The sequence below is a fragment of the Pelobates fuscus genome, chromosome 2, assembly GCF_036172605.1.
Source record: "Pelobates fuscus isolate aPelFus1 chromosome 2, aPelFus1.pri, whole genome shotgun sequence".
NCBI lineage: Eukaryota > Metazoa > Chordata > Amphibia > Anura > Pelobatidae > Pelobates > Pelobates fuscus.
Window position 1 is genome coordinate 273,749,491 of NC_086318.1, and position 19,210 is coordinate 273,768,700.

At 40.5% G+C, this 19,210-nt stretch overlaps 1 protein-coding gene across 2 annotated transcripts in view; it reads right to left on the reverse strand.

The window, feature by feature from the left end:
* EGLN1 (egl-9 family hypoxia inducible factor 1) overlaps positions 1 to 19,210 on the reverse strand; it is a 243,618-nt gene that overhangs the window by 169,885 nt on the left and 54,523 nt on the right. For both annotated transcript variants that reach the window (XM_063443384.1, XM_063443385.1), the window contains exon 2: positions 6,153 to 6,272. In XM_063443384.1, the coding sequence (XP_063299454.1) occupies positions 6,153 to 6,272 (120 nt within the window). The remainder of the gene's footprint in view (positions 1 to 6,152; positions 6,273 to 19,210) is intronic.

A 19,210-nucleotide genomic window follows, 5' to 3' on the forward strand; every position in this document is an offset into this window, starting at 1 on the left:
CAGGCCCCCACCCCTGCTGACCTGGTAGCTGCAATAGCGTGGTCAATAGTGGAGTACTGTAAGGAAAACTCTTCAGAAGGAATCAATGAGTTTAGGCTGGGGATGGCTGAAGAGTGAGGTGCGGATAGGTCAATGATGAGCCTTTGTTTATCTGAATTTTTGCTTGAGACCAGCCCGATAGGGTTAGTTCTCCAGCTGGAAAAGGGGGGATTACCAAAAGGCCCAATGACAAATCCCTGGTCTACTTCCAAATGTAGCAAGTTTGTGACTGCAGTAGGGTTATTAGTGGCTGACTGTAAATTGTGACATTCTAACACCCCTGTTGGCATATGAATGAGCCCCGTGTGAAACCCGTGGGTGAGACCTGTGCATAAAAATTCCACCAGGTGTTTAGAGGGGTGAGAGGCCAGCATGTGTTCAAATGCAGGAACGTTCACTGGAGACAAATAAGGTTTCTGAAACGTTTTATTTGTGCACATGGATTTCGCATGTGCCCGAAAACAGTGTGAGCACACGTGTAATAAGCGGCAAGCGCTGTAACCACAGGAGCCTTCATTAAAATTGTTGCAAATTTGTGACTTGCCTAGGTACACTACCGGACGACCCAATTTGTCTCTGGTCTGTTTCTCAGCTTTAAAGGGGTGCTGTAGGGACGTGCTGGGAGCGCTGTCCGGGCAGAGAGGGCCCAAATAAGCTGAGTGAGCGGGTGACGTACATATGGCACAAGCTGGTGTCCTGAGCCCCGCAAAGTGTCTGAGGAACAATTCATTGTCCAGTTGGCTCCAATCCATCTGGATGCCATACTGGGACAATGTGGCTGACACTTCAGATGAAAAAGACTTGTGGTAGTCGTAAAAAGTGTAGCCACCATATTTGCTACCCAGGTCCACCAGCTTATGCATATATAAGTCCAGTTCCTCTCTCCTATGCGGATGAACTGTGCACAGGATATCCCTAAAGATACCAAAAGACAGGACAAAATCGGGAATGGTCAATTTCTTACTGAGTCTGGGGTCTCTGGCTTTCAGAACCACAGAGATGTCCCCGTAGTCGTAAGAGCGGTTTTCCACTACATCCTGGGAGGCAATGAGCAACGAGACCAAGTTAACGTCCTTGCCCTCCAGGATGTCTTTTTTAAGATTAGCCGGAACCATGTGGGCAGGGTTAATAACGTTTGCCGCTGCCTTGTTAGGTATAGGATTACCCGCTATTTCTGTGGGTATGATCGGGGCTGCTACGAGAGGCACAGGTGGCTCTATGATGGAGCTGCGTGCTTCCAGCCTTTCCAGTCTGTCGTTGACCTTCCCCATAGAGGAAATTAGGGAGGCAACCATAGCATGGAGAGTCGGGTACTGGGAGCTACTAGTGCCTTCCCCTGCGTCCGTAATAAGGGTATTTGTTCTAAGCAACTTGAACAGTTCTGCTTTCCTGGCCGTGGCCGGGAAAGGGATACTGCGTTTGCGCAACTCCGCCGTGATGCGAGGGATAGTCCACGATCTGATGGACGAGGGACTTCCTATGTCGTCCTTACGTGTCGGGGTAAGTGACCTAGCCGGGGTGCTAGGGTGCTTTCAGACATACTGAAAGTAAAAATAGGCATTGTTGGTGGTTTGTTGGAGAATAGCCGGTAGCTAGCTAGTACCAGATGGCGAAAAATTCAATCTAGGTTTCGTGGCAGGTGAGGCCCTGCTAGTGCCAAGTGGCTAGAGAGGCTCTATCTATGAGTTGGCGCGAGGGGTATGGTAACCTGCTCAGTGAAAACGGGTTGTTGCCTCTCCAAGGGTAAATAGGGATGGAAAGGGGGGGGGGGGGGGGGGGAGTTGGTAGTGACAGGTGTCGCCCTCTCTATATAATTGCGAGGCGGCTAACTATGATTTGGCCCGAGGGGCGTAAAGTACCTCGAAGTGGAGGATGGGAGTTGGCCTCGTGGACCTCTATGACTAAGGGGCAGGGAATTAACTACCATGGCCTTGTAGAAAAAGCGTGTTACCAACATACCTGCCGTAAAATTGCGCACCGGTTCTGTGTAAGAGAATTCGGGTGTCTCTTGAGTAGGGGGGTTTAGCCTAAGGTGGACCGTCCGAGGACATGCGGATTCCTGGGGGTATGAGAATTTTAAGATAATGTACTCTCATGTGGAACATCTATATAACATAGGCGTAGTACGCGTTCTGGGGAGGATTGCAGCGAAATATCGCTCTCCCCTCCCCCCCCCCCATGTACATAATGTATGTTAAGACTTAACGTTACTGTTATACTTGCAGAATAACTCAACATATCTTAACCCGCAATAAGTAACCATATATGATATGTATCAAATATAACAAGCAAATCATACATTATATTTAAGAAGTTTAACGTTTAATTTTAATCAGCATCCTATTTTTTATTAGTATGTGTAACACACAGATGGCTTATACAAACTTAATTTGTGTAAGTTAATACTAATACTTCACAAATAAACCAGTTTTAAAAAAATATATTTTTTTTTTTCCCAGAATTGCATACTTCATATACATACCAGTTTAAACACACAAAATTGCTTATATCTGCCTAAACGAACGGTGGTGGCTGGTTGAACTAAGGGTCAACCAGCTGCAGTACGTGCCCTTTACCGTATTTATTCGAGTATAACGCGCAAAATTTAGTACCGATTTTTAATCTAAAATTAGGGGTGCGCGTTATACTCGAATAAATATTAGCCCAGCAGAAGAGGGAGGGAGTGGGTGCTCCGATAATACCTCCCAGGACCGCCGGGCTCATTACAAGCCCGGCGGTCCTGGGGTGGCGGGCAGCAAGTGTTTACTCACCTCCCTGAAGCTCCTCCAGCTCCCCAGTGTAAATCTCGTGAGACCCGCGGCCAGCTCTGACGGCCGCGGGTCTCGCGAGATTTACACTGGGGAGCTGGAGGAGCTGCAGATTTTTTTTTTAACATATTGCCCTCCGCCAGCCTGGAAGAGCGAACATGCCTGGTGATATTCAGAGAGCTAGTGGCTGCCGGACTACATCATTTTGTCATATCCTAACAGCTGACCTGGACATTCTGGGTTAAAAAATAAATGAGAGGACAAACATCATTAGATGTGTGCCGGCACAGTGAGGCATCCAGGCAGATTCTGTTAAAGGACAAATCAAATAATCATGTAGTATGTTCGTGTGTGTGTGTTAGTGAGTATATGTGTGTATCAGTATAGTATGCCTGTTTGTATCAATGTGTGTGTCAGTGTAAACGCTTGCTGCCCGGCGGTCCTGGGAGGTATTATCGGAGCACCCCCTCCCTCTTCTGCTGGGCTAATATTTATTCAAGTATAACGAGCACCCCTAATTTTAGATGAAAAAAATCGGTACAAAATTAAATATTGTAAGTAAGGGGGGCATTCCAACTATAAATCACACCTACTGTGTGATTACTGTGTGATTACCAAATTCTAACGTAAACCAAACGGACTCTATGTTCGCCTCACTAACTTTTATTAGGCTAGATTTTATGCTATCCTTCACATACAGGACCACCCCTCCCCCTTTCCTGTCTTCCCTGTCTTTTCTATATAAAGAGTACCCTGGTATTGCTATGTCACAGTCATTTTTCTCATTATACCATGTCTCAGTAACAGCGACTAAATCTACACTATCAGTCACCATTATTGCCACAAGTTCATGGATCTTATTCCCTAAACTGCGAGCATTTGTAGACATGACTCTAAGCTTATCATTTTTTAAGGCACCTTCTGTCCTTGTTTTGGGGGACAATTGGATTGATGTTTTATCACCCTTTTGCCCCCCTCCTAGTTTAAATACATCCTAGCAAAACCTCTGAACTGCTCACTGAGAACATTTGTTCCCTTTTGAGAAAAATGCAAACCATCTTTTTTGTACAGTTTATTTCCATTCCAAACAGAGCTACCATGAGAAATAAAGCCAAATCCTTGCTCCCGACACCATTCACCAAGCCAAATGTTAAAGTCCCTAACACGCATCCGCCTGTTGTTCTGAGTGTTATGCACAGGCAGAACTTCAGAGAATGACAGTGTGTAAGCAACCTGCCGTATATCATTGGCAAAAACACAAAAAACTTCCTTAACCTCTGAAACCTCATTGCAAGCCAAGTAATTGTCCCTAGATGGACATCCAATTTGCCTTCCTGCTTTGCTCGATTAACAATATCAGAGATACGTCTCCTGTCTCTGTGAGCAGTAGTTCCGGGAAGAAACCTCACAAGACCACCATTGTCCATCTCCACACCTCTTATGATGGAATCCCCCACCAACAACTGCTTTCTATTAGGCCTCACCATAGTCTCCAAGCCTCTCTCCACAACACCACTAGCCTCAGTGCCTCTCTCCACAACACCACTAGCCTCAGTGCCTCTCTCCACAACACCACTAGCCTCAGTGCCTCTCTCCACAACACCACTAGCCTCAGTGCCTCTCTCCACAACACCACTAGCCTCAGTGCCTCTCTCCACAACACCACTAGCCTCAGTGCCTCTCTCCACAACACCACTAGCCTCAGTGCCTCTCTCCACACCACCACTAGCCTCAGTGCCTCTCTCCACACCACCACTAGCCTCAGTGCCTCTCTCCACAACACCACTAGCCTCAGTGCCTCTCTCCACAACACCACTAGCCTCAGTGCCTCTCTCCATAACACCATTACACTCTGAAAGTGCAGAAAATGAATTATGTAGAGCAACAGACTGTGCAATATGACTTTTATCCACAAGTCTACCAGATCCTACAGTGATCCATCTGCCATTCCTAGTATGTCTCTGCGGCAGTGGCTTTGCAGCAGTTCCAGCCTGAGTTTGTTTACCAGATAATTTACAAATCTCAGACTTATAAAAAATACAATCTCCTGCTGCTGATAGAGAACTGTCTACAGATTAGACAACAACCAAACCTCCAACAAAGGGAACGTGAAACAAATGCATAGCAACTATTACATTGAACCAAGTCTGCCATTCCAATGAGGTGAATAATTTAAATCCAACAAATCTTAACTTTTTATTTCTCCTCCTGAATACCTTTAGATTACCTCCAGTTTATCTCCAACCACACACTTAGAAGCAGCACTTAGATGAAGCAACCAAACTATATTACCCAAGCTAATGACAACAACCCTTATATACTCCTAAAATCATCCCCCACTAGGAATGTTTAACACCTGGGTAGGCCTCTGCTTATTTGCAAACAATAGCTAATTAAACAGCAATCAATAGCAAGTAGCTAACTAATCAAATGCCTTGTAATTACCAACAGGAAATCAAACCTTGTGCAATCAGTAACCTTTTCCTACAGATGAATCTTACCTGTAACAGTAAAAAAGAAAATTTAGCACAAATCTTAGACAGTTGAAGCTTCTGTAAAACTCTCCAGAATATTTCCAACCACACACTTAGAAGCAGCACTTAGATGAAGCAACCAAGGATAGTCTCCGCTATTATCCAAGCCTATAAAGCATCTAAGGCAAGGATCCCTGAAAGTTTGAAAGCACACTCTACATGATCTCTACCTTCATCTTGGGCAGCAGCAGCAAACGTTTCTCCAGAACTAATTTGCAAAGCAGCTACTTGGCAGTCTTCAAATACTTTTACAAGCCATTATCGTATAGACAAAGGCTTGTCAATATGATCTTTTTTGCAGATCTGTCCTTTCTGCATCTAACAAATAAGTTGATCTATTGCAATTAGTGTCACGTTTGGTTTGATTGTGCTAACACACTTGCATTATATAATTGGCAATCTGAGTTTTCTTTTCCTTCCCTTGACTGTAGCTTGGGTATTACCTATTGTTGTGCTGCCATGTGTCAACACTGAAGAAATGACTTTGCTACACTGTAAAGTAGTAAGTGTAAAGCCTGTATAACAGTGTAAATTTGCTGTCCCCTCAAAATAACGCAACACGCAGCCAGTAATGTCTAAACAGTTGGCAACAAAGGTGGAAATGTCCAAAATTGGGCCAAAAGTGTCAATATAACGGCCACCATTATTTTCTAGCACTGCCTTAACCCTCATGGGCATGTGGTTCATGGGCATGGGGAGAAAGAGTCCTTACTAGGACTGCTCTCCATTTAATTTTAGGCACAATTGTCTACCTTGATCGGTTTGTAGATTCTGAAAACATCCTTAGACAACGTTATTAATATAACTCTACCTTTACATCCCATCCTTTGTTCAGATAGTATATACATGTGACACATCTTCCATCTCCATTTGGATTATCGACATGTCGCACATATCCTGTCCCTTTTCCTGGGTAGCAAGCGACCATTGCCTTTAAATAAATGAATAAATAAAAAGACAGAATCAACAATTGCAATAATTAACTATATCGATATGAACATTATCACATTTGCCATAGCAATTTAAGTAGGCATGTAATTCACCACATCTGACAGAATTAAAACGACACTAAGAATCAAAACAACTTAATAAAGTGGTTTTGGTGTATAGGTCATGCCACTGCAGTGTAACTGCTGAATTCTCTGACAATTAATCTATGTTTTTTTTTGTTTTGTTTTTCCCATGTTTGCTGTGCAAGTCACAGCCATGGGAGGGGTGTCTAAGGCTGCATAAGCGAAGTTATTTGATGCCTAAATGACATAGAATTGATCAGTGAGAGTGTAGGAGCATAATCTATACACCAAAACCTTTTCATTTAAGGAGCTGTGAAAAAAATGCAAATTCTTGTTTCCCCATGCCCCAACAGTAAATCTAGTGTCAGTAAAGCTTTTCTCCCTAGTGTACACATTAGCTTTAGAAGTGCCTTTATTAATCTTTTCTGCTCTTCCTCTGATTGCATGTAATTTCCCCCTATGCTTTCCCTTGCTTCCTGTATTTCAGCTAGACTGTCCACTAATGATCCATTCTCTATAGGAATCAGTAACGACATGCCTATGTGGGCGTGTCTGAGCTTAGTGATGCAATTTGCATCACTCAACACATACACACAATGCCTGCCCAAGCCTCTTTTTAGTCATAGGCATTCAGACGCTAGAACTTACATTCCACTTGGTTGGGAGGTTGGCTGGCAGGGGAGGGGTTAACAATGGGTTCAAATGTTGGCTGACAAGGGCTGGAGGAGAATTTATTACTTGCACATGGAAGGAGGGAGAGGAGCACATATGGGTTCTAGCCTTGTTTCGGCAGTCTGTGCTGTGAGCATTCCTTACACTACAGACATGCATCCATTTTTGTTGGCTGAGTACAGGTAATTTAAGGCTATGTCTTAGAATCAGTATATTGAACAGCCTTAGATAATTGTGATGAGAAATATTTTGTCGTAAGAATGGAATACTAATGTAATGTCATCAGGCAGCTTAGTTCAATCGGAACAAGGTTTTTTTTTTCCAGGAGTCTCTGTACTGGCAGGGAGCAACCATAAAAGATTCCAATTTAGACATATATCGAGCTTAACAGACAGACAGGAGTACTTGTCAGGGACTCTACATATATTGCACTGACATTTAGCATTTGTATACAGCCCTGTAAGACAGCCTAAAAGCTTATCAGACTAACAACACTACATGTTTTTTTTTTTTATATACTAGAGAAACGGGGGGGAAATAATGGATCATAATAGTCCAAATACAGAACAACTGTCTTTGACAATTCCGGGGATTCAGATTTTTCCCTTCTCTTTATCAAAATAGCCATATAAGTGAATGATCAAAATCATTACCAGTTCAGCACAGGACTTTTCATAGTACACTTATACCGAGCAATAACGTTATTGCCAAATTGTCAGTTGTCACATCTTAATGATGTTATTAGGGACTCCTTACGGATTTAGGAGAGCCTAAATTTGGAAAGCTAAGGCATATCCTGAGAGGAATCATAAGGGGGATAAAAACATATCTCCTATCCCTTCATCTCCTGCACGATACTTCCAATATAATGCTCCTAAACTAACTTGTAGTACAACATCACCTTATACTGAAGCAATTTGTATAAGGGAACAGATACTTGTGTTATTGCAAACAAATAAGGGACCGGTCAGCCTCCCCTCATATACAAGTGATTGTATCATATATGCCAACTTGATGATTAACCTTTTAAGCAGAGTATGTTGCCATATTAGTCAGTAATGTATCAGGCTATCCAGCAGTTAAACATCCATATTAACTACTCCCTGTACAGTACTGTCGAGACAATCATCATAACCGTAAGACCAAAGTACCTCCCGCACAATTCTTATTTGTTTATAAAATATTTTACCAGGAAAGATACATGGAGATTTCCCTAGTTTTCAAGTATGTCCTGGGTCCACAAAACATTGCATTGATACATTATGGTACAATAAAATACAAAAACAATATTAAATACATAATATATACAAAATTTAACATAGAACACGTAAGGCATTTATAATTAACCATGACACGTGCATTCTATTTTAAGGTATGTAGAGAGGAACCTCTTAAAGGACTCTAGGCCTGGGAAAGATTTTAAAGTGTGCGGGAGGTTGTTCCACAATTGCAGCACTCTGTAGGAGAAGGAGGATAAAAGCTGTGGGCTTCAATTAGTGAATTCAGGTGTCCAGTGGGTCCAGCATTGCACCAGAAATGATGCAATGTTTGTCTACATTGGCTCCTGTTAATGACATTAGTGAATGCTGTCCGTCACACGGAAGTGACGTAGATGGACGTTCATAAGCCGCCATGTTGGGTAAGGGTGGTCGGCCACATATAACCATGTATATGGTGTAGGAAAAGAAGAAATTAAACATGTGTATGTAACAATCGAACCAAGACACATTCCCCATAACTTTTGACATAGTTACACACAATTTAGTATACCTAGCAAGTCAAAGAGGAGGAAGGAACTTATCTAGAGTAATGTAAGAGAAAAGGGGAGAACTGAAAAAGAGATTTAGGCAATATGTCCCAGACAGGTATAAGGTAACAGGGGAACCTATAAGTGAGATTATAGGTAGAAGGAGAACCTATAAGTGAAATTATAGGTAATAGATAGAAGGGGATAACAGAAAATAGTTAGGCAATATTTCCCAGACAGGTTATTAAAAATAAATATTTTGATAGTGAGAAAACCTATAGTTGAAATTATAGGTTTTTAGAGAGACAAGTAAAACAGAAAAGAACAGAACGGATACAGAATTGCAAGTATAATAGAAGTTTAGAGAATCAGCCCCTTGTTTGGAAGGAGCACTGATAATGCAGGTAAATTACACTTTGTAATTAGGGAATCTGGGATTACATGCAGACATATATATAATTATCTGTAGAAGAGTTACTTGACTTATGGTTGGAGAGTCTCTGGTTATTCGTAGAAACCGGAAAGGAAGTCCTTATTAGCCTTCAAGAGTGAGGCTTGCCGATTAGGAATGTTTGTACCAGGGTGGCAAAGTAAAGCAGGTTGGTATTAAGAAATCAGGTAGAGTTGATCAAGTTGGTATTCACCAGGCTGGTAACAAAGCAGGTTGGTAGAGTAGATCAGGTTGGTATTAAGCAGGTTCGTTGTGTAGATCAGGTTGGTATAAAGAAGCGTGGTAACATAAAGCAGGTTATTAACATAGAGAGGTTGTTAATATAAAGTAAATTGATAACAAAGCAGGTTGATAAGCGTAGATCAGGTTGGTATATAGGAGCCAGGAACAGAAGTCTTTTAGACAGACCATCAATTTCCATGTAAAGGCCATTTGCCCCATCAAGTCTGCCCAGTTTTCTAAATACTCTTATTAGGTCTCTGGCCTTATCTTATAGCTAGGATAGCCGTATGCCTATCCTACGCATGCTTAAACTCCTTCACCGTGTTAACCGCTACCACTTTAGCTGGAAGGATATTCCATGCATCTACTACCCTCTCAGAAAAGTAATACTTGGTGAGGATTTTCTTGGGTTGAGAAATATTAAAAACAACATTTTCATAAAAAAAATATAAATTTTTTTATTATATCAAAAATTTATATATTGGCACTTTTCCCCTTGATTAATTTAAAGCCAAGAGCTACCATCTATTTTAACTCTTATAGATCCTGGAGTATGTTCTTAGAGGATTTGTATTTCACACATTAATCACAAACTAATTATAGAAATATAATTTATTGTGATAATAATGTGTAACATGCATGACAATCATCAGTGAATATTTATGTAGAACATATTTATATAATATGGCAATAGTTTAACACAGTTTACAGACAGCTAAATAACATTTATTTCGACATAGATGCAAATTTCAACAACATTTATGACATGACACTTCACTTTGAAATCAGCAAAACTATTTCTTACATAGCATCAGTTTGAAATTCCTATACACAAAATACAGTATCTAACAGTAGCACAGCACAAAGCAATACAAACTTTTAGTTGCCAGTTAAATCACACTGAATTAACTCATTTATTGTTGGCTACAATCCTCACAGGCAATTACCTTTTATATTGCAATGACAAATACAATATGTCTCATACCAGATCAGATAACCATTTCTCATCCAAGGACCAATAACAATAATTCTAACCAGATTTTATGTTTGGAGAATTGTAACTTTCCTAATTAAAGATTACTATCCTTAATTTAGAATAAATCAATATCTATGGGTAAAAGTTCAGTATTCTAATTTTGGCAAATTACCAGTGAATATATTGTTTAATTATTCCACCTGCAGGAATGGCATTTTTATAACCATATATTACATATACATATTTACATAGCTGAAAAGAGACTTGCGTCCATCAAGGTCAGCCTTCCTCATATTTGTTTTTTGCTGTTGATCCAAAAGAAGGCAAAAAACCCAGTTTGAAGCACAATTTTTGCAACAAGCTAGGAAAAAACTTCCTTCTTGACCCCAGAATGGCAGTCAGATTTATCCTTCAATCAAGCAGTTATTACCCTACATTGAAAGATTATATCCTTGAATATTCTGTTTTTGCAAGTATGCATCCAGTAGCAGTTTGAACATCTGTATGGACTGTATGGACCACCTCTTCAGGCAGAGGATTCCACATCCTGATTGTTCTTACAGTAAAAAAACCTTTCCTTTGCCTTAGACGAAATCTTCTTTCTTCCAGTCTAAACGCATGGCCTCGTGTCCTATGTAAAGTCCGGTTTGTGAATAGATTTCCACACAATGGTTTGTATTGGCCCCGAATATATTTGTATAATGTTATCATATCCCCTCTCAGGCGACGTTTTTCTAAACTAAATAGGTTTAAATTTGCTAACCTTTCTTCGTAGCTGATATGTTCCATTGCTTTTATTAATTTTGTAGCCCGCCTCTGCATTTTTTCTAGTGCCATTATATCCTTCTTTAGAACAGGTGCCCAAAATTGCACAGCATATTCAATATGTGGACTAACCAGTGATTTATAAAGAGGCAAAGTGATATTCTCGTCCCGAGAATGAATGCCCTTTTTCATGCATGACAATACCTTACTGGCCTTGGCCACTGCCGATTGACATTGCACATTGTTGCATAGTTTGTGGTCTATAACAATTCCCAAGTCCTTTTCTTGTGTTGTTATCCATAATTCGGTTCCACTAAGGGTATACATTGCTTGTGTATTCTTTACGCCGAAGTGCATAACTTTGCATTTTTCAACATTAAATTTCATCTGCCATTTGAGTGCCCAGTCCCCCATTCTATCTAAATCCCGCTGCAGCAAAGTAATATCTTGCTCACATTTCAGATGACACAAAACTTGTAAAATCATACAAACACTAAAACATGGCTTTCAATGCTGTCTTCAAGATAATTTATAAACATGTTAAATAGAAGGGGTCCCAGAACAGACCCCTGAGGGACACCACGTGCCACCTCTGTCCAGCTTGAAAATTTACCATTAATGACAACTCTTTGTACTCTGTTTTTAAGCCAATGTTCTACCCAGGAACAATCATTTTCATCTATACCAATTTCATTGAGTTTAAACACTAATCTTTTGTGTGGAACTGTATCAAATGCCTTGGAAAAATCCAAATAGATCACATCCACTGCAACACCCTGATCTATACTTCTACTTACTTCTTCGTAGAATGCAATCAAGTTAGTTTGACATGACCTGTGCTTCATAAAACCGTGCTGATTTTTGCTGATAACCATGTTCTTCTCAAGGAATTCTTGAATATTATCCCTTAATAACCTTTCAAATATTTTCCCAGCCACAGAAGTTAAGCTTACAGGTCTATAATTTCCAGGCAAGGATTTTAAACCCTTTTTGAATATAGGAACCACATCTGCCTTCCTCCAATCCTCCGGAACACTTCCTGAAAGAAAAGAATCTTGAAAGATTAAAAACAGAGGTTCACTTATTTCTACACTTAGTTCCTTAAGTGCACGTGGATGGATACCATCAGGCCCTGGAGCTTTGTTTATATTAACTTTCTTTAGTTGCTGCAGCACCTTGTCTTGAGTTAACCAATTGCAATTATTCTGTTTTTTTTTTTTTTTAGTTTTTAGTAGCATCATCATTTGCACATCTATTGCCATGGGTTCTTCCTTAATATATACGGAGGAGAAATAGTTATTTAAAATTCCTGCCTTTTCCTGGTCTTCATTAACTAACACCCCCGTTTCAGTTTTTAGTGTACCTACACTTTCAAGTTTTTTTGTTTTTTTTTAGAATTTATTAACTTGTAATGTATGCTTTGGGGTTGGTTTTGCTCTCTTTACCTATAATTTTGAAGTTTAGCAAGTCTAATTGCCTTTTTGCACGCATTATTTGCTTCCTTATATCTTTTATCAGATGCATTGGATTTGGATTTTCCTATTTTTAATCTCTTGTTTTACTTCTCTACTAAGCCACATTGGTTTTAATTTGTTTCTTTTATATTTATTTCCCAATGGTACATACTGAGAAATGTACCTTACTAATACTTGATGGAAGATGATCCATTTATCCTCAGTGTTCTTTTCACTAATGAGTTTATGCCAGTCATTATGTTGTAAAGCTTCCCTTAACTTATTGAAATTTGCCTTTTTTTAAATGATATGTTTTAGTGTACCCCATGTGCTTTTGTTTTTTTGAGTTTATTTCACCTACTTGAATGTTGGTCAAAAGATCAACATTGTTTGTTAAAACAAGGAATATTCCTTAGCTAATTATGATTTCTAAGTTAGAAACCTGACCTACCTTCACCCAGATATATTCAGCTGTTAACCCCTTAGTGACCTCGGATGTCTGACAAAAAAAACGGTCCTTAAGGACCGCAGGCGTACCTGATATGTCTGCGGAGAATTAGAGCCCTGAAAGTGATCATGATTGCTACCAGTAGCTCTAATGGTATTGCAGCGTTGCCAGGATGTTGAGACATCACTGCAATACCCCCCCCCCTCACTGCCTGGCCATCAGAGAACACCGGGTGATCACTCCCCCCAGAGCGATAATTTCCAGGTTGCTCTATGTGGAGTCCGGCATTGAGGCATCGGATGCTCTGCCTGTACTCAGTGCCTTGAGAGGTCGAGGCACTCAGATAAAAATTAAAAATAAAATAAAATAAAAAATAATAAATTAACCCCTACCATTCCTCCCCCTCCCATGTACTTTAATTTATATATATATATATATATATATATATATATATAACGGTTAACGTCCGCAGATGTCCCTAGTACAACCGCGGCAAATAGGAGCCCTGGACTAGTGATCACGGTCGGGGGGTACTACCGGAGATCCCAGCAGTCCCCCTACAGCAGTTTTGGCCACCCCGGCCCCTCCAGGGTCATGTGATTACCATGATCACATCGCCACAATATCTAGGAGCTGTCAGACAGTCCCCCAGACTGCTAAAAAGTAAATATATATGATTTCATTATAAGTGTACTTTGAGATATATACACACACACACACACACACACACACACATCTCAAAATCCACTTTTAATGAAATCATATATGCATTACACCCAGTTCCAAATTATTATGCAAATTATATTTTTCTCATTTACCTAAATAAATCGATGTAAATAACAGTCAGCATAATTCTCTTGTTATCAACTATTAAGAACACAATTCAAATTGTATTGAACAAACCTCCTAATGATAACAGTATTTTTTTTAAACTTACTGTTCCAAATTATTACGCACAGTAAGTTTCAAAACACTTTATAGGTTGTAAAGAACTGAAAATTGTCATTTGTTGTGTTTGCAGCATATTTACTGAAATCAAAAGCTATTTCAATCAAACTTATAACATTTGAACTTTTTAAACATTTTAACAGGTCACATTACATTTTAACATAGGACCCCTTATTTGATAGCAGCTTCGCAAGTCTTGCATCCATTGAAGTTTTTGGACAGTTTCTGCTTTAATTTGTTTGCAAGATGTCAGAGCTGCTGTTTAGATGTAAACTGCCTCCCACCCTCATAGATCTTTTGCTTGAGGATGCTCCAAAGGTTCTCAATAGGATTGAGGTCAGGGGAGGATGGAGGCCAGACCATGACTTTCTCTCCTTTTATTCCCATAGCAGCCATTGATGCAAAGGTATTCTTTGCAGCATGCGATGGTGCATTGTCATGCATGAAGATGATTTTATTACGGAAAGCATAGTTCTTCCTTCTGTACCAGGGAAGAAAGTGTTCAGTCAGAAACTCCACATACTTTGCAGAGGTCATCTTTACACCTTCGGGGACCCTAAAAGGGCCGACCAGCTCTCTTCCGATGATTCCGTCCCAAAACATGACTCCACCACCACCTTGCTGACGTTACAGCCTTGTTGGAACAGGGTGGCCGTCCACCAACCATCCACTACTCCATCCATCTGGACCATCCAGGGTTGCACGGCACTTATCAGTGAACAGGACTGTTTGAAAATTAGTCTTCGTGTATTTTTCTGCCCAATGCAGTCGTTTCTGCTTGTGAGCATTAGTTAGTGGTGGACGAATAGAAGGTTTATGCACAGTTGCAAGACTCATGGAGGACTCTACACCTTGATATCCGTGGGACTCCAGAGGCACCAGCAGCTTCAAATATCTGTTTGCTGCTATGTAATGGTATTTTAGCATCTGCTCTCTTGATCCGATACATGGATCTGGCAGAAATCTTCCTCAATGTGCCTTTATCTGCACGAACCAGTCTGTGCTCTGAATTAGCCACAAATCTCTTAATAGTGAGATGATCACGCTTACGTTTTCGTGAAATATCTAATGTTTTCATACCTCGTCCAAGGCATTGAACTATTTCACTCTTTTCGGCAGCAGAGAGATATATTTCTTCCCCATATTGCATGAAAACGGTGCTCTGCTTAATAATGTGGAACACCCTCCTTTAGTAGTTTTTCCTTAAATTGGGCTCACCTGGCAAATCAAATTATCACAGGTGTCAGAGATTGTTTTCAGTGGTCAAAAGAGCCCTGATACACAATGCCATCCATGAGTTAACCCCTTAACGACGAGTGACTGACCTCGTCCGTCACCCGTTAAAATTAACCCGAGATCGCGGCGATCGCGGGGTTAATGGTGCTCCGGTCTGCCTCTGTATTAGAGGCAGACCGGGAGCACCGGATCGGGCTGTCCCAGCACATGTGCCCGCTCTGACAGCATGTCAGAGCGAGCACATGTGCTGTGTATACTCACCTTCCGCCTCCCTGCACTTCCGGGTTCACTGTGAAGTGCAGGAAGACGGATCATCAGTGATCCTGCCCCCTGTTGAAAAAAAAAGTTTATTTAAAATCCCACCCCCCTTTACCATTTTAATAAAAAATTAACCCCTTCCCTGCCAATTGATCACTGACTACAGTGATCAATTGGCAGGGATTACATTTTACTATGATCTGATTTTTTTTTTTTAATCTTGAATTTATTTTATTAATTAATTTAAATATTTTAAAATTATAAATTTAGCTAGCTGGGGAGGGTGGAAGTTAGTGGGGAATTGGGGGATTTAGTGTTAGGCTAACTAGGGGTTAACGTAAAAAAAGTTTTAAAATAAGCTTTAAAAAGTTTTAATAACGTTTAAGTAAAAAATAAAAAAAATAAACCCTTTACCCAATTCAAATAAAAATTAACCCCTTCCCTGCCAGTCGATCACTGCTTACAGTGACCAAAATACAGATCACAGTATTATACTATGATCTAAATTTTTTTCAACCCCTGACGATTAACTTTTATTTATTTTTTAATCCTCAGGGGATGAATTTATTTAATTAATTTAAATATTGTATAATTAAATATTTTGCTAGCTGGGGTGGGTGGGGGTTATGGGAAAATGGGGAATTTACTGTTAGTGCTGCTTACTGCTAGTTAGGGGTTAACAGTAAAAAAAAAAGCTTAGAAAAATGTTAAATCTGTAAAAAAAAAGTTTTACGAAAGTTTAGGAAACTTTAAAAAAATTAATAAGCAAAACAAAAGTTTAAAAAATAATTTTAAAAAGTAAAAAAAAATACATTTAATAATGCTCATTACCACTACACCTGGTACAAGCTAGCGGAAAAATGATTCCACGCTAAGGTTCAAAATATGCCTTTTGAAATACCCTGGGATGTCTTCTTTAAGAAATGGTATGGCTTTATGGGGTATTTGGATTATATAGCCTGGTAAAATACTCTAAAATGGGACATGGGCACAGCGTAAAAAATTAAAGTTTGAAAAGAAATGGAATGGCTGTGTCCCAAATGTGCCCCTCCGATGTCCACATATACCTGGCAAAGGTACATACGGGGGTATTTTTGTACTCAGCAGACCTATCTGAGCAACATATTAAGTATTATACAGTGGTAGTACACATAAGGTTTGCAAAATATACTGTGCAAACTCACTTTGTGTGTCAAAAAGGCAGACAAAAAAAAAAAAATTATTACCACTACACTTGGTACACGCTAGCGGAAAAATGATCCCACGCTAAGGTTCAAAATATGCCTTTTGAAATACCCTGGGGTGTCTACTTTAAGAAATGGTAGGCCTTTGTGGGGTAGTTTGAATTTAAAACCTGCGAAGATGCTTGGAAATTGCACATAGGCCCAGCGTCAAAATTCAAAGTTCGGTAAAAACGGATATGGCTTGGTCTCCTATATGGCACTGTAGCTTCACAAAATAGTGCCAAAGACATTCATTGGGGATGTCTTTTTACTCAGAAGACTTCGCTGAGCATAATTTGGGGGTTTTGAACTTAGTGGCACATATGAAATATACAAAATGCCCAGCAAAAATGCAATCTGTATGTAAAAAAAAATGCCCAAAATAATTTACCACATACTTAGGCATATATTGGTGGAAAAATGGGGGCATGCTAAGGCACAATATGCCCCTTATGATATACCCTGGAGTGTCTACTTTTACAAATGGTAGGCCTTTGTGGGGGGTTTTTGAACAGTCAAACTGTTATAATACCCCAAAAAATAAAATTATATACACACACGTAGTATATATAAAAAATGTGCTGTTAATGACTATGATAACCCTCATAAATGCTGTGTAACTGTGAATGGAAAAATATCTAAAGCATTACTTGATTCAGGTAGTAAGGTTGCATTGGTAGTAGAGTCTATAATACCTTCTGTAAAACCTGATCATGTTCAGAAAATAGGCATTACCTGTGTTCATGGTGATAAAAGGGAATACCCCACTGCTGAAGTAAATATTGGAACCCAGTATGGGGATTTAAAGTAACGAGTGGGTGTAGTACCTAGATTAGCCCATTAAGGTAGTGATCGGTAGAGAATTTCCTAATTTTCTAGAATTGTGGGCAGCTGTACAAAAGACAGGCCAAAGTTCAGCAGAAATTAGTCAATCTGCAGAGGATATTGTGTTCCCTTTTTCTAATTTTGATGTGGGTTTTGACCACTATGACAGACAAATAAGAAAAAGTAAAAGATACTGCCCTAAACCAGTATTAATAGGAGATAACCCAGCTCAAACTAGTGAGGAGGCTACTAATACTACAGACAAGGATGATTACTTAATTGATGTTGGGATGAGTCCGGGTAATTTAAAAGTGCTCAGTGCGAAGATCACACTTTAGTGACAGCTAGAAATGATATTAAAGTTGTAAATGGGGTTGCTAATCAGCCAGGAGAAGCACTGCCATTCCCCTATTTTGAAGTACAAAATAACCTAATTTAACACATTTTAAAATTAAAAAAAAAAGAAGGATTCAGATATTATTAAGCAGCTGTTGGTTCCCCAGACTTACCAAAACACAGTACTAAAGTTGGCTCACAGCCACATATTAGGTGGGCACTTGGGAGTCGAAAAAACGAGAGGGAGAGTCCTTAGAAGGTTTTACTGGCCTGGAGTTTTTGCTGCTATAACAAACTATTGTCCATCATGTCCTGAGTGCCAGTACAGGGTTTTCTTTCAAGACTTTCCGTAGTCCACTTGTACCCTTACCCATAATTGATGTGCCTTTTAAAAGGATCTCTATGGACTTAGTGGGGCCACTGGTAAAGTCTGCTAGGGGGCACCAGTATATACCAGTCATATCGGACTATGCAACTCGCTACCTTAAAGCGGCACTGTCATGCCGAATCCCGTTTTTTTTTTTTTAACCCCCCTCCCGCCTCCACTACATCCAATTGACCCCCTAGTCACCCCCAAATGCCCCTAAGCCCCCCAGATTACCTATTTTTAAATCTGTATCTTCTGCCCCGATCTTTATTCAGGGCGCCGCCATCTTTGTGTGGGTAGGTGAAGTCCCTGTGGGACACGTCATCTACCCACACTACACAGACTGAGATTCCCGCACATGCCCAGTGAAACACCTGGACATGCGAACGGGAATTTCACCTATTCATTCATTCATCAGACAGACGAATGAATGAATGAATAGAAAAAATCAGACGAACAAACTAACACTGTGCATCAGTGTTCGTTTGTTCGATCAGTTTATTACAAGGAGGGAGCTACCGACGTGCAGCTCCCTCCTTGTAATATGTAAAGACAGAAGCGGTGGGGAGCTGTGCTGTGCTCCCCACCACTTCATAAGCCCCCCAGGTCCCCCCCTCACTCTATGGGGGTCAATATGACCCCCATAATAGCACAAGGGAGATTAAAATCTCCCCAATGCCCCTACTCGCTATACCGCGAGTAGGGGCATGTCCACTAAACAGTGAGCAGCCTGTGGCTGCTCACTGTAAAAACATAAATGGTAATAAGGGGGGGGGGACCTACTGTCCTCCCCCCTGGCCCCCACCCCTGCGCGGTGGGTGGGGGCCCTAATAAAACAATAAGGGGGGGGGGACCTACTGTCCTCCCCCCGGCCCCCACTCCTGCGCGGTGGGTGGGGGCCCTAATAAAATAATAAGGGGGGGGGACC